The sequence below is a fragment of the Kryptolebias marmoratus genome, linkage group LG22, assembly GCF_001649575.2.
Source record: "Kryptolebias marmoratus isolate JLee-2015 linkage group LG22, ASM164957v2, whole genome shotgun sequence".
Lineage (NCBI taxonomy): Eukaryota > Metazoa > Chordata > Actinopteri > Cyprinodontiformes > Rivulidae > Kryptolebias > Kryptolebias marmoratus.
This window is the reverse complement of record NC_051451.1, coordinates 22,768,303-22,785,259: the sequence shown is the minus strand read 5'-3', so window position 1 is coordinate 22,785,259 and position 16,957 is coordinate 22,768,303. Positions and strand designations below refer to the sequence as shown.

Sequence of the window (16,957 nt, the reverse complement as noted above, 5' to 3'; positions counted from 1 at the left end):
TTTTTTTTTTTTTAAAAGATAGACATATAGACCATCCCGAACCCCACTACATATCAGTAGGTGGTGGTAATACACACCTTCCTTTGTTTGCCAACCGCCATAAAACACCACAGAAGAAGAAGAAGAACTGAGCATATCTTGCTGCCTGAGTCCAGAGTCTATATGCAACCAACTGGGATGAAAGTAAAGTGTTCAGAGAGAAATCATCTGCATTTACTTATCAGTGCTTTCATTCCAAGTGACTTACAATTTATTCTAAACATCTATCTATCTATGCTTTCAGGTAAATTACAATCGTTTTCATTTACTGGAAGAGGCTGAGTTGTTTACACAAGATAATGACTCGGCTTGCTAATGAAAATTTAGTTAAGCCTGATTAAATAATCAATCAGGCGGGCTGTGGCCCCGCCCCGCTCCGTCCCGTCTCCTCTGCAGGCGTGCACGCGCCACCTGAGCCAGCGTCACACTTGCTCTGCAACACGTCTCCTCCTGTGTGTGTGTGTGTGCTTGTTTGTGCGCGCGCGCACGGGTTTTACTCCCCACTGAGAAGAGAGGAGCATTTTAACCCCTTAAAAAAAACACCTCTCTCCTCCCAGGAGTTGATGTTAGAAGTCGGCGGCCCAGCTCGGAACACCTCAGCTTAAACGGTGAGCACGACACGCTGAAACTAACCGGGGTAATTAAGTTTACAACAGAGACGTGGCTGCGTGCAGCAGATGGTGCGTGTGTGACAACAAGTCAGATTAGTGTGTGCTGGAAATCCTCGGCCTGCAGCGTCTGTAGGGCAACGGGTGCAGGGAGACACGCCGGTCGAGTTTAAGGCTACAGGAAGCTGTTGGTTAATTAACTTTATTTGGCTGCGGGCCAGCTTCTACATGTCTTTTACACCTTCATTGTTCCAGGCACCTTTAATTTGATTCAACCGAAACACAAATTAATAACGCTCCCTGACGCCAAGACTTACCTGCTCAAGAGCGTCGGTTGCAGTTTTAAGTGTAGTAATGGAGCTGATGTACTTGGAAGAATACTGCTAAACTTCAGCGCTACAGATCAGTCCAGATTTAGAGTTGATGTAAATCTAACTGAGATTCCTGAGTGAGAGAGGCAGCCTCTTCCCACACTGCACAGGCTGATCAATAATCAAACACTTTACTCACACAATCAGGGATGCTAATGGAGCTCAACTAAAGGGCATGTTTGGGATTACAGATTAAACGTTTTATTGAAGCAGAAGAATTTAAAGACGCCCTGTGCTCATCACTGTACCTTTGTATCTGTTCCGTAACTCTTTTATGTTTAAACAATACATCAATCTTTTTATGTTCAGAGCTGGTTTTGTATTTCATTATTATTTGTCAAGTGTGTGAATTATACAGTGACCATCAGAGACCCATCCAATACAAACATATTTTTAGGGTTTTTTTTTATTTTATATTTTTTTCTGATTTAATTTAGTCTGCCATTTATGTTAGTTATCTAAACTGTAATTTCACGTAAAAGTTACATTTACTGTCAGACATGTCTCACAGTCTAATTCAAATGCTCTAAAATGAAAAGTGCATAAATTAGAACTCACTGAACAGAACTCACTGCTGACTTTAACTTGTGGTGAATATTAACACCTCTAGACAGGAACTCAAAACAGGAGGTTCAGCTAATGGTATAATTTAAGGGGAGGCTCATGTAACAGCTGCTTTATGGGTTTCATGTTTAAATATGAGACAAAGTTTAAAATGTATGAATACAGGTAAAATGGAATATAGAAATTTAACCCTAAATCATATCTTATATTAGTTGGGGGTCAAACCCTCCAATTCACCCCATATATGGAGATATTTCCATCAGTTTAAGATGCATCAGGTGTTGTCCTCCATGTTTAATTAATTTCAGTTTTTATTACAGCAAAAGAAAAGGGGGGAAAAAATTCTAAATAAAGCATAAAAATGATTATTTTTCATATTGATACACTGGAGCTTTCTTGGAGGAAAAATTAGGAAGGATACTTAGTTAACCCATGCAACAAAACCTTTTCTTTTCATGCACTGACCCACCACCTGCACTGACACAATTGGGAAGCAATTTTCTGCTCTGCATGTGCACCACATACTGTGGACTATGATGACCATGACCAAGCTGCTCTATAGACTTGCAGTATTTTCTTTACGCAGGGCTCTCAAGGCTCTGTGTGGCAAAGAGTGTATATAATTCAACTCCCACAAGCATTGCACAAGTGTTACAAACAAACAAAGACACACAACCTTACCTTATTGAGGTTCTCCTCCAGAGCACCATATAAACAGGAAACACTGTAGACTATACTACAGGGGTTAGTGACTGATACAGGTATTGCCTCAAACAAAAATGAGCAGGCAACGGAGGTGAAGTCACGCTGACAAAGCTGTGCTGCTGCAGGCTCCGGGCTAATTTAACCCATGGTTAAACCTTATTTGAGGTATTATGTTCTTGAAAACATTGTGCAGTTGCAGCTCTTGTAATGGTTTTCTGAGGTTATAAGAAGTGAAGATGAAATGAAACAAGGGATGTGTGGGAAATTAAACTTGTTTACTGTAACTACTCATCCCCTGTACGAAAACTGAGGGGTAAAAAGGTTTGCTATCTGCATCAAGTTCTGCATTTAGAGGGAGAAAATCAATGTGGGGCGACGTTTTCAGGGTTGCGGGGCCAGGATGCTCATCAGTGTTATAACTGATTAGTAGGGATCCTTATAGTTGCCCCAGGAGCAGAAATGATGAGTCCACCAGCGGCTGTGGCCAGCAGCCTGCTGGTGTTTGGCTAATCAGTCCTCCAGTGGCTCCAAGTGACATCAGTGGCTCTGTGCCGTCTCTGTGGCATCCTGCTGCTAATAGCACACAGAAAATTAAACTGACTTCTGCAGCTTTGAAGCTCACCTGCAGGAAATCAGAGCTGATATATCTTGCATTATCAAGTGATGATAATGTTTCTGGTTTCTGGTTCACAGCCACAAATCTTGGAGCTGAAGTAGCTTTGATTTGTTAATGTGTTCAGAAAGGAGTATGTGCTCTGACATACTTAGTCATGAGGACATTTGACTTCTTTCTGCTGTGACCTACTGTGAAATGGATCATTATCTTACAAATATAATGTTGTGTTAAAATCTGGTATTTTTGTGTTTTCTAAGGACACTTGTCTGTGATTGCCATCTTGAATTTGCCTGTCTTCAAAAGCTAATCAGTTTTAGAAGAATATCTGATGATTATTTCCTCAAAGTTTCATTAAATTCTGTCAAGACAAATAAGATATTTTGCTAACAGACTGTCTCCAAATGGTTAATGGCAAAATTTTAAACAAAGATTCACCACAATCTGTGTTAGCACTCAGAATCTATGTTGAAAATCAGTCTCAGCTACAACCACATCGAATTAGGTTAACTTAGAATTGAGAGCCAGAGTTTTAGCCATTGTTGTTTTTATAGGTCAGTTGGCAGTGGTGGCCATCTTGAATTGTGCTGTCTCCAAAACATAATTAGTTGTATATCAAATGATTATTTTCTGCAAGTTTCATTCATTTTGTTCAAGTGGTTTATGAGCTATTTTGGTAATAAACAGACACGTACACGCAGACTCAGGCAAAAATATTATCTGCTTTTGCCTTTCTATAGTCAGTGATAGAAATAAATAAATATGTTTGCTTGGTTTTTTTTTTCAACAGTTTCACCATAATATATTTGGAAAAACAAAAGTTCTTATGATTCCCGATGATTCCTGAGAATACGTTTTGACAAAGACGCACACGAGTTTCTCAGTGTGAATTCTAAATTTCATTCTACTCTATTTAACATGCAGTACATTTGCGAACCTCTGAAAAGTTATCCCCAGTCCCCGAGCAAGGGGAAAAAAAAAAACCCTACAATAATCTCTAAAACAGCAGTCACTGCAGCTGTCAGGTTGTAAGAACTTCTGAATCAGTAGACGATAATGAGAAATTACCATATGCAAGGAGGATTGCACTATTTATCTCAACAATGTTTGCCTCAACTTACACCTGTGCGTCCTCATTTTTGCATGAGTGCCATTGTGCTGTAACTAGCAACTGCAGCTCACTCTCTTGGCCTCATCTTCATCACTGTTTCTGTGCAGCTCACTGACAGCTTATTGTGCGAAACTTTGCTACTTTTGAAGAAAAATGAAAACGCCATATTTCTCATTAGATGGTAAGTTTGCAAATGGTTTTAGATTTGTCCTAGTTTTGAAACAAAGTGTATTCACTGGGCTGTATTTAGTGAAACAGAATTAAGTTTATAGCTCTGCAAACATTTATTATTTTTATTGCTGAGTTTATTTACTATCCCTTTTTGTCCTGAACATTAACATTTATAAAAAACTGGCTATAATTGAGCACAAATACCCACTTTTAAGGTACCAAGTTATCCCTCTTTATTCAAAAAAGACCTACATATGAGTTTCAGTGATTAATGTTCTTTTATGAAATATTTTTTTAAAGTTGAGCCATTGCATTTTCTTGTAAAACAGACAGTCATTGACGTGTAACCCATCAATTTGATGTGATAATTTGTTGTGTCCTCCTTGTGTCTTGCTGAGTTATCAGCCAAGTGAGGATTTACAACGCTCCCTTGATCTATTGCCCTCTGCACACCTGCATGATTGGCATCTTAAATCATGGGATGAACTTGAGTATATTGATAGCAGGACACTGTGTGAAACAATTATTTGACCTCTCTATGCACAACCTGTCTTCTGACCCATTGACCCCTATTATACTTGAACCACCCTTGCTTGTAGCTCTGTTTAATCCTCCATTGATCCATACCATTAACGCATCTTAATATCCAAGAAAACCTTTAGATCCATTTAACTGTTTATTGTTTATTCAGGTGGAGATCTGTGGTATAGATTGCTTTAAAATCACTGTATTAGATAGTATTGAATGTACTTCAGATTCAATGAATTTCAATGACAACACAATTAGGTTGAGTGATTACGCTTTAGGGTCTAAATGGCATTCAACTTGCAAATTATGTTGGGTTGAAACAGCCTGTAAGTATCTCACTTTGGATTGCAGGCTGGTAAAACTAGTTTGCATTGATGTATTATAAGTTATGGGGATGGCGATATCAGGATCAAATGTACTGAGCTCAGTTTAAAATCACTGGCATCTTTTTGTCCCAATGCAACATGCCTGAAAATTGGAGTAAAAAAGAAAAATCAAGTCTGTCTACTTTCCCATACTACTTGTTGAAGCTGTCAGTTTGCTGTCACATCCATGGTGATATAAGATGGTCTTTAATCCAGCTGTCACTGCCCTCGGCATTGGATTCTAGATCTTAGATGGACAAGAATTCTTCTAAGGGGGACCCAGGTCTTGTCATTTGTGATACCTGAATAGAAGTGCATGGTTTTTATGTGCTATTATCCAGAATGATGTTGAATTGTACCAGACACTGTGGAAGTCTTGAGTGTTATCCTCAGTGGAAGTAGCAATCTTTTTCTACCATCACTTGAAACTTATAGGTCAAAATACTTATATCAAGTCAATACTACTCATATCTGTGGATGTATTAGAATTTTATTGTTCTTGTTGTTTTAGGGATCCTTTGAAAATTTCTTCTATGATTTTATTTTCTTTATCACTTTTGGATTTTATAATTGTTTACATGGTTTAACATTGGCGGTTGGTGAGGTATGCTGTAGGTCATTCTTCTCATGGTGACTTTCTTTGTGCACCTTTTCCCATTGACTGCACGAGTTTTCTCTGAGTGATGTCTTTCTCCTGCAGTACAAAGACATAAATGTTTCTGCTAACCGGTGGTTCTAAATCTACTCTTGCAGTGAGTGTCAGCGTGAATGGTTGTCTCTGTCTCACCATGCTGGATTGAAGTGCCCAGGGAATTACCTTTCACGACAATGTCAGCTGGGGCCTGGCTCCAGCCTCACAATACCTTTTTATTTGATAGTGTGGCTTGACAAGTTTTGTTTAAATTTTCATCCGTTCATATTCTTTGACGGTTTTTGCATTCATTAAGCATTTATCAGAATAGTTTTAAAACTGAAAAGTAAAAAAAAAAAATGCCTCTGGTTGAAGACTGTATGCCATTTTAGCTTGCGGACATTTGTAGCGAAGATAAACAAGCTTGGAAGGGGACTGAAAATCTTGTTTTCTGCTGTCGTTGGTGGTATTTATTGCTAACATACGTCTCTCTTTGCAGGTGGTAGTGGTCTGTCAGAAGTCTTCAACATGTCCCTTTGGGGCTTACGAGTAGCACACAGTGGGGTTTTTGGAGCTTTTCTACTGAAAACAACTGCCTGCTAGTAGTGACAATAAGTTCTCCAGCAGTGAACCAAATGAGTGAAGTCATAAAAAACAAGAAACATTCAAATTCTCTATAGACCTAGGGTAATACACCTATGCATTTTCATCATCTTCTTTTATGTTTTTCATAGTTCATTTTGATTAATTGTTAATGTAAAAATCTAGATTAAAGCAGCTTTAAGTTCAAGTTGACTAATACAATAAACAGCTATGGTGTAATTTGGTCGTGTGCCACTGTGCTTATAATGAATAATCTGCAAGCACTAGAGCAATTACACATTTTCACTAACATATTTGATTTTTAATTTTTTTTTCCTTCAGAAATTAGGTGCAGCTTTCTGATTCGTTCAGTGAAGCACAATAGCCAACCTCATCTCATGTAAATGAGGTCCTCTAGTTCCCCACAGAGCCCTAATGACAACACTTGCAATCTCATTCACTTTATCTTTCCACCCTTCTACTGATATTTGTGTTCCATATTCAGTGTTTTATTACTTATCACCATGCAGTTTTTTGTATCAGCCCTTCTGAGCTGATCAAGGGGCAGAGTTTTTTCTTGCAGCGATGCTTCTCTACTTAGTTGTTTTTATCTGGAGCCCACGTTTGAAAAGGGCCTGAGGGAGAAAGACAATGCTGTCTGCCTTAACTCATCTCACTGCCTGACACTGAGGTATCAGGCACCAGCCGAGGAGAGAGAATATTTCATCTGACACTGTCACTCTGTAGAAACCTCGGGGAGTCTGAGACTGCTGTGACACACTTGGTGGTCAGCAGCACTGCATAGGATTATGACAGCTCCTGCTAGACAAGCTGAAGCCACAAGTTTGTGGTATTACAGTGGAACTAATTCTTCACAATCTGTTAGTCAGAATGCTCTAATTAAAGTTTTAGTCTGTCAAGAAAATGTTCACTGAGCTCAAAGTTTTCACTTGTTTACTCACCTGTATATAGTGTGAATACTATTTTTTTTATTAACTTTTCACCTTCCTGTACATTTTGAAAACCTCCTTGGCTCTTAGTTTGAATTCACAAGGGGTAGTGGTTAAATGATTCCCCTTTGAAATGGGACAACCCTTCAAAGTGCCAATTTTTCATCAGTTGCTGATTCATTTGATGAACCAGATGCAACATGTTTTTGTCAAAGTCCCAATATGCATGTAACATTATCTAGCCTAGCACACTATTTAAATTAACATACAACTCTACTTTTTCATGGTAGAAAACTTTTTCATTTAGAGAAAATCAACTGTGATAACAAATATAATACACTTAAATAGAATCAAATTAAACATTGTATGAAAAATATTTTTTCCATCCATCCATCTTTTTCCCTTGTTATTAGAGATTAGGTCAAGGAGGCAATGAATTCAGAAAGAAAATCCAGACATCACCCTCCCCAGCTGCCCTTTCCAGTATCTCCTGAGAGATTTTGAGGTGTTCCCAGATCAGAGGGGCTATATAATTCCTCCTGGAAATTCATTGTCTAACCTGAAGTCTTCTTTCAGTAGAATGTGTTAGAAAAACTTCAAAAGGGAGATGACTAGGAGATATGCTGGTTAGAAGCGTGAATCATCTTAGCTGATTCTTTTCAATATGGAAGAACGGCGTCTCTACTCCTGCTCCTTCTGGATGATTTACATCCCCATCTTATCATCAAGGTTTAGCCCCACCACTATACGAAACAGACTAATTTCTGCCACCTTATTGAGATTTCAATATTTTGGTCACAGTCTAAATTTAAGAGCCCAAACCCCTTAAACCCTGAAGAGACCCTGACCCTAGCCCTGAGCCAAAAGGCCCTAACCCCTTAAACCCTGAAGAGACCCTGACCCTAGCCCTGAGCCAAAACGCCCTAAGCCCTTGAGCCCTGAGGAGACCCTGACCCTTGTTGAGTAATGACAGAAGAAATATGAGTTTATCATAATTGTAAACAATAATATCACACATTGCAAGATTTTTAATACTATCCAGCCCCAGTCATAGTGATCCAATTGCTATAGCATATGTGAAAATAATTTCAAAGGAGGCATAACAAAATCGTCATAGTTTATTTTTTCCTTGTGTATTATTTAGACATAACTATGGTTTCAGTTTGCATGTATGTTACTAATAATTTCTCAAATCCTGCAGCTCTGCCAGAGCCAGCTGAGCCACTTTGCAGTTAAGATGTCTGGGGAATTATTGTACTTGGACACGAGTCAGAAGATTACAACAATGAGCTGCAGACGTTAGCATTAGCACAATCTGTCAGCTTTATAGCAGCTGGCTGCAGGCCGATATGCATGTTGGTCCATTTTGACAGCTTCTGAACACTACATTTAACATACCATGTGATGGGTTATTGGTGCAGTATGAAGTTCATGTAAACTTAAGGTTGGAATTTTAAACAAGGCTGCAACATAGCTTAGTAGATAGACAATATAATTAAAACACAGCTATTGTTTTGTAGAAATCTTTTCTATTTGCAAGTAATATTTATATTGTTGTTTTGTGTTTTCTTTTTTCAGATTGAAGCTATTCCTGTGGACTTGGAGTATGTGGAATAAACCAACACATGATAAGCCGTTTTGTGTTTGCTTCACCCATAAACCTGGCGAAGTTTGTCTTAATAATTTAAGACTGATGAGGTGTTAATTTCACAGAGAAAATATGTGGGCATTGTTGTTTCACATAATTGCTGTTTTTGTGGCTGCCCACGTTATACAGTGCCAAACTGTTTGCAGCAGACAAGCTTCTCTTGAATGGCACCCTAAAAAGCACACAATTCAAATGAATTGGACTCTAACAGGAAACATCTGTAGGAGCAGGTTTGAGTGCTGGGGTACTCTGGGGGAAGACAAATCGAGTGAGCAGCCTTTTAACTTCCCACAGATATGCCCACTTCAACTGCAACATGGAAACGAACTCCTGATGTCTGCTGATGAAACACTCAGGTCATATGGCACCAGAATCCTCAGTGTGTCAAAAGACACCTTTGAAAGTTGCTCTACAAATGGAGAGTTTAAAAAACAGTTCCTGTTCCCCTACATTATAAACAAAAGTGAACAAGTTGAGGCCAAGTGGATTGTTCCCGGTCATCATTACTTTATTGCGCTCCATGAAGAAGACGCACAGTTGTGTAAGTTTGGTTTAAGGCTCAATGTCTCAGTCAAAACACACCTTTGCCAGGCCTCTCCTCTCCTTCGACTTTGTTCGGGAAATGGAGTTTGTCAGACAGACTTCTGGAGAAGGGCTTACCATTGTCAATGCCACCACGGCTACTCGGGGAGGTTTTGTGAAAAATTTGATGTCTGTATGGACAACCCTTGTGTAAATAAAGGAATCTGTGTGAGCGATGGATCCACCGATCTAAACAACAGAACCTACAAATGCCTGTGCCCACCACATTTTACTGGTAAGAAGAAATGTCACTAAACCCACTTATTGACCACTCCTAAATTGGTTAAACATCCATGTAGGTTCAAATCATCTGAAAAAAAAAAGTTAGCATTTCTTGCATTTTTTAAAAACATTGCACAGTTTAATCTTTAGAAAAAGCAAGCTTTTTTACACAATTGCCCTTTTGAGAATCTATGAGATAACCACTAGTTAACAAGTTGAATATCAAATCAAATGTGCTGCATGCAACCTTCTCAGCAACAAATTAACTATATCCACTGTAAATTTGATCATGTTTATGAAATGCCAACAAAATTAAGTATCAACTCCCTGGGTTGATCTCTATTTCTTTGATGTTATGTACTTTCTGTAGCAGCATTGTCTGCAGTATACAGGTAAAATATGTACATATAAAATGCAGTACATCTCTTTGTGAAAACAAACCTCAGTCTTTGCTCATTTTGTTTTAATGGCTGACTGGTGTGTTGTTTGTTTTCTAGGGGTTAACTGCTCTGAAGTTGTTGGGAAAGAGAACTGTGACAGAATTTGTGAAAATGGGACGTGTGTTGAAATGTCGCCCACCTCCTTCAAATGCATCTGTGACAACGGAAGTTCTGGTAAGCAGCTTTTTCCCAGCTTTAAATTTGGTGTAATATAGATGGATTGTCTGTCATAGTGGCAATAAAAACAAATCTGTGAGCTGTAAACCTGATCCCATTTGATCTTATAGCTGTCATCTTAATAAATGTGGCAGCCACATCAAATCAAACACCACATGTTACAGCTACTGATAGGCTGCTGTAAAGGGGCAAGGCTAAACCTTTAGCTAACTGAGCGTATCGAAGTTAATGCAAAGGTTTACAGCAATCAGTTTAGATGTAATTCGCTATGTATTGTGTATCCTGAACATATTAAAATCTAAATCCTGAATATAAATGGGTGACGGGAGGTGTGCAAGGGTAGAATTTACCAGCATTTATATTTTATGTTTCACTGTTTAATGCAGGCTGATATATCAAAATATGATAGTGTCCAATATCAAATGTCTGTTTTATTTTGAATTAAATTCCACATAAATCACTGTGACACTAGTAATTTGCTTGTTCATTTGATGTTACTCAAGTAATTCAGGTCTAATGTATGGTAATAACCCCTCCCTGTAACATTTATATTGGCTAAACTGTTTCTTTTCATCATTTAGAAGCACAACTGGATGCTTATGTATGAAAATTGGATGGCAGTCTTGATTTGCAGAACTTGCATGGAGACAATTACTGTTTCACTCATTATTTAGGCTCATCTACCATAGGATGGTACAGTTAAGTTAATGGATATCACAGCCAAATGGACTGTAAGACCTGGTTACTTCTCAGGCTGCCCTGAATACCACCGCCTGCAGTAAAAGCAAGCATGCAATGAACTTTCTGGAGTAAGCTCTCCAGGTGGCTCTTTACATTGATTCATTGTTTTGTTTGCAGCACACTTTGCCTTGGCAGCATTTTTGAAGTGTCATAGTTTTGCCTTTTGAGTCCAGCCCAGGCTTTCAGCTTATTATTTTAGAGATGTGGTTTCAGGGTTGCTTAAAGAACTCTCTGGCATCCTTTTGTACAAGAGCCCATTAGGGCCATACAGTGAAGGAAGAAAGTTTTTTATTTTTTCCCAGCCAAGGCAAAAGCTGAAACAGAGTTATGTGTTGTGTGTCAGTCGTAATTCTGTTTGTCGAATTGGCTTGGATGGTAGGCAGAGCATTGGTGAAGGATGTGCCCATTAAATTTAGGTTCTTATCTGGATTGCTTTATTGAAAAAGGCAAAAAACATGAGGTTGACTTTTAGTCTTGGTCAAGGTTTCTTAGTGATTTTGGCCCCTACTTTTAATTGGCAGTTTTAAGAATAAATATAGAGACTGATTAATAGTATTGCTGTAGAAATAAAAAAAAACTGAACACTGAAGAGAGACGATTAAAAGTTTAACAACCTTTGAAAATTAATGTCATCATTTTTCTTCAGACCTCTAAAATGTAGAGAATGCCACTTGCATACTGAATTCAGTCTTTGAAATAAAAGACAAGTGATAATTTATAAAAAAAGAGATTTTCTCTGCTCAATAATAGACTACTGAACCAGATGGTGTCTGAATAACCTGATATGAGCTTTGAACAACAAATCCTATTTCTCAAATTCTGTAATTCAGGTTCTGTAAAATTCAAAATGAAGAAATTGGTAGATAGTTTGAAAGTTAAAAACTGTATTTTTTTTTTTCATTCTTTTTAAGCTTTATCAGCCATTTATTTATTTTAAACATTCAGTTGATGACAGCAAAATAAAAACAAAGTTTAGGGGTACATAAAGGAAAGAAAAACCTAATAAAGAAGTTACAATTTTTGTAATTTGAAGATAAATTTCTGTGTTAAAGGTTTCAGGGTATAAAACCAGCACCGGAGCTAATCTTCCAAGAAATGACTGCTCACTTTTTTGCAAACGTTTTTCAGAGAATCGTCAGTTTGTGTAAAAGATAAAAGGTATAATTTTTCTTTTTTTTTCTCTAAATTTTAAAGCCCAAAGTTTTTCACCATGTTGACTTCTTAATATTGTAAAATGATTTATGGAATCAGAGAAAATTTGATTGTGAAAAGACCATGGCTGGAAGGCAAAGTTGAATGCACATGGCCTTCAGGCTCCCAGGTGACATTTGAAACTGTAATACCAAAAAAGGAAAAATGTGTTTTCTGCCTGCACACAATTCTACATCTGAGATTGTAAGGCAGGAGTGAGATTCAGACAGACACAAAGACAAAGGACACAGATGTTCTTTGTCTTTGATGAGTCAGTTGAGTCTTTCTTTCCTTTTTCGTTTTTTTTTTTTTTTTTTGATAATATAGAGCTCAGACTCTACATGCCAACATTGAGAAGGATTGTCATCAGTAAAAGGTACAAAATCTACCACCTATGATGGAACTGAGCTGCATCATTGGGCATGGTGCTGCATGCACATTTTTTGCTAACTGCACACTTCTGCCTGTAGCAACAATAAAATCACCCACTCTTGTGAAATTTGCTTTGGGTCCCGCAGGAACTGCAACATCCTAATTTTTGTGTAGTTCTCTTCCCTGGAGGTCTGTAGTTATTTTGTCAGTACAATGCCAGACTTCATTTTGCATGACTTATGAGAGTTTGGCTTCATAGATACAGACTGTGTAGTGATTGACTGGCCTGCCTGCAGTGCAGAACTGTCTCTTAATGAAAATGTATGAATCATCACAAAGAGGAGAATACGGCTATGACCTCAAATTGTTGGGTAGCTGAAATTTGTATTTTATTCAGCAATAATAAACCTTGATTCCACTTGTAGAACTGCAGCAGTTGGTGTCAACAGTTCTGAAATAAATAAAAACATCCTAACAAGTGAAATTTAAAACCATGATAATTTCTTTCTTTCATACATTTCTTAAGTCTGCAGCTGGCATCAGATTATAGATTTGTTTATATTTTCTAAATACAGTGGGGCTGATGAGTAAAACCAAAAAAATCACTGCAGTTCTACTTTTAATTAAATGTTTAAATAAATGAGCAAATTTTAGTTCGAATATGTTAATGAATTTTAAAACCATCTGTAATGTATGTACAGATTTGAAGGCGGTACATTCTTGTTTTTTAAATTATTATACAAATTTCTGTACAATTTTGCTGAAGTTTCCAGTGGTGTCTATAAAATAATGCTAGAGAACAACCTGGAGAATGAGACAAAAAAAAGCTGACAATGTAAAAAAAAAAGCCAGCTCCAGTTTAAAATGGACAATTTATAATTTGCTGGAAAAAAAAAAATTGTTAATCACACTTTTCCTTTGTCTGGGCAGCTTTCATCAACTTTGCTTTAGTTGCCGATGCTCACTAAAGAAAGCAGGATCCCACAGATGAGTTTGCATAGTCATCATGTCCTGCTGTCCCATCAGCTTCTTGTGAGTTCTGTTTGTTTCCTGCAGCTCCCTGCTGCAGTTGGCTCATTAATCAGCTGGAATTTAGTGGCTGCTCCTCTGCTGACTGCCCTTATAGGCCAGAGCCTATGCGAACAGAATAATGATTCAAACTGTTTGGATGTTTCAAATAAAATTTTCTTTTGATTTGGCCCCCCTTTTTTAATTAGGTATTACCATATTTATTGGTCTTTAGTCACTTGTTGTCATTTGTTAATCATTTTTACAAAGTTGTTAGGGGTATGGTCAAATTTTAAAGTTGTAATTTTGACTTTGACTGCAAATATTACATCCGTTAAACAATTCAAGTAGATATTTACACTGTTGTTATGTAAAACCAAGACAAATTAATGAAATAACAATGAAATTACTGAACTTTGAATGCTGGGGAACAAAATTATTAAGACACCTCGGGGTACATCTTATGATAAAATGTTGTGTCATAAATAAAAGTGTCAAGAAACAATTGAATCGGTGCAGCTTTTAGTGAACCAGTTCTGGAAACTTGTAAAAATGAGGTGATGCAAAAGCAAACCCTGAAGTTGTATACAGTAAGATTGATGCCCACAGAGGAGGCTGCAAGGAGCCTCTGGGACACAAGCACTCGTATCAGCAGGGGATTAAAGAAAATATGCAAAGAAAGTCACTGGAAAGATAAATGTGTAGGCAGCGTGTGAAGAACACACAAAAAATGAAAACCCCCCACTAGGGAATAACATCAAATTTTTATTCACCTTGAACCTGCAGTGAATTTAGTCTAATTTTATCTTTTGCACACAATGTTACTGCAGCATTACGGTGCATCTGGTTACACTGCTTTTGGTTGAAGCGTTGTAATTCCACAATATTTATTAAAAAAAAAAACATTACTGGCTACAGCTTGGTTGAAAATGACTTTATCTGAAAATACTTATTTTAAAATGAACTGTGGTGCTGACTAACTATATTCAGCTTTATGGTGACCTATAACCTGTGTGTTGGCTTAAACCTTTTTTCTTGATTACATCTCAATTGTTTTAATTGTTCTCCAGTAGGATCTTTGGCTCTTAACATGTTGTTTCTAGGCAACCAGAGGCCAAAATGAAATGTAATTTCTCTAACTGGAAAGCAAATGATTTTACACATCAACAATGTTAAAAAATAGCTTCACACAAGCCTTCTTTGTGTAAAATTGATAAAACGTGTCAATCAAGCTGGCCTCACAAATAGATAAAGAAGCAATGACACCCATTTCTTATCAAGAATAATTCTGCTTTGAACTGATTCACAATGCACATTCACTACCTGAGACTTTAAAATAAATAAAAACGTGTTAGAATAAGCTGGAAAAAATGCCATTCGAGAGGCTTTTGTACATTTGAGCTCCTATATTGAATAAAAATCCAATATTCTTTTGTTGTACTATTTGTAGGTCCACTGTGTAAGAAGAAGAAAGCCCTGTGTGACCCAAATCCATGCAGAAATGATGGGCAATGTGCAGAAACCCCCAAAGGATTTGTTTGTCACTGTCCGGACTCTCAAGTTGACTTGGACTGCGCTTCACATTCATGTCAGGGGGAACGAAATTGCACTGCGGGGGAGCATGTGAGGACTTCATTTCCCTTATTTGTTTTATCTCAGTGGGGCATAAACAAGAAATGGCACATGAAAATTAATAGTGTCCCAAAACAAGATCAAATGACGTCATTCTGAGGGCTGCAACAGCAATTAATATTTCCTGCAGAAGATGAGCGGAGGGAAGGAGTGCTTGTTTTCTCTAGCATTTTGATTAAATGACCCTGTGCATATTTAAGTGTCAGCTTGAAATGGCTCTCATCAAAACCTTTTTGTAATTGGATGCCTGCTGCAATTTTCACCTTTCACTGCAAATGTTTTTGTGCTCATACATTTTGAAAAGATGGTAGGGTTTTGAATGGAGCACTCTCTGGAGGAAAGACACAAGTCCTCTAATTGTCTCTGTGTGTGACCTTTGTTTTCTTAACTTTTGTGAAGTGCAAAACAATGTTACACAGCCCACCTCAAAGTAAGCACAGCAAACTAAAAGGGACATTTATAAAAACACTGATTTTTTTTTCTTTTCTTGTGTGTTTAATAACATAGTTATTCTGCAATTTGATGTCAAACCAAAAATAGAAACTGTAGACTGTTTACTATTATGTTGCATCAGCTGTTCTTAAATATAACAAACAACACCTGAAAGATTAGTTGCTTAAGTTCTGACTTGAAGTTTTTCTGTTATCTAGATATTTCTGCTGGAAGTCTTTAACAGTTTGGGTTCTTGCGTTGAGTAAATTGATATTATCTTTTAACATAAACAGGCCTTAGTAAAAACAAATTAAAATAAAAATCTGTTTTATTGGTCCATATGACAAATTTTATAACTTGTATAAATAATTCATGGTATCTGACATAGCAGTTACAAGTTTTTACATAACTGTAAATTTATGCATCCTCATATCATTTATCACACTTCCATTTGAACTTTGAACTGAACACAAATTGTCACTCTTTAGTTTGGTCTGAACGTTGCTGCATCCATAATTTCAGACGATACATTCACACCAGATATTATATACCTGAGTCCATCATAAATGAACCCAGGCTCATAAAACAAGCCTTATTCTGCCATTTATTTATTTTTTCCTCTTGGTGACTGTTTTAAAATTATATTTTTAAATGAAGCGACAAGTTGTCAGTAGTTTTCAGAAATAATTCTGAGCTCATGCAGTTAGATCCAAGAGAGATTTGTGTCTGTTTTTAGGGCAGTATCTCAAGAACACCAATGGAAAAGTTTGTTTAGTTTCAGTTCTGTCTTGTGCCCAGTTTACTGAGATTCTCTGACCTTTGTAATGATCTAATGTACTACACATGAATAAAATACACAATTTGTTGTAATCTTGCTAAAAAACGACAAAATGTCATACATAAATCTACAAACAATTTAACCATACCACTGAGGTGAACCTCATCAATCATACAACTGACCATCCATCCATACATCCATCCATTTTTTCTTATCCATTGTTTTCTTCCTGGGTCACTGGGGAGCTGGTGTCCATCTCCAGCAGTCACTGTAGCAGCCGAGTAAACCCATGTGTGCACAGGGAGAACATGCAGCAACTGACCAGATAACACCAAATATTCAACTAGTTATTTATTTAGTAAACCATTAATTTGAACAATTTTCAGGTTTTATTTTCCACACTATATACAGTTTTTTAATAGGGTTGTTAGTAGTTAATCAATGTGCCATTTTTCACTACAGATTCATATTGATAAAGATCCTACAATTAGTAATC

The 16,957-nt window shown here is 37.3% G+C and overlaps 1 protein-coding gene across 2 annotated transcripts in view; it reads left to right on the top strand.

The window, feature by feature from the left end:
* Nucleotides 1-294: 294 nt before the first annotated feature.
* Nucleotides 295-16,957, top strand: part of eys (eyes shut homolog) — a 161,562-nt gene continuing 144,899 nt past the window's right edge. For both annotated transcript variants that reach the window (XM_025005208.2, XM_017412860.3), the window contains exons 1-4: nucleotides 295-647; nucleotides 8,817-9,703; nucleotides 10,188-10,304; nucleotides 15,070-15,242. In XM_025005208.2, the coding sequence (XP_024860976.1) occupies nucleotides 8,959-9,703; nucleotides 10,188-10,304; nucleotides 15,070-15,242 (1,035 nt within the window). In that variant the 5' untranslated portion in view covers nucleotides 295-647; nucleotides 8,817-8,958. The remainder of the gene's footprint in view (nucleotides 648-8,816; nucleotides 9,704-10,187; nucleotides 10,305-15,069; nucleotides 15,243-16,957) is intronic.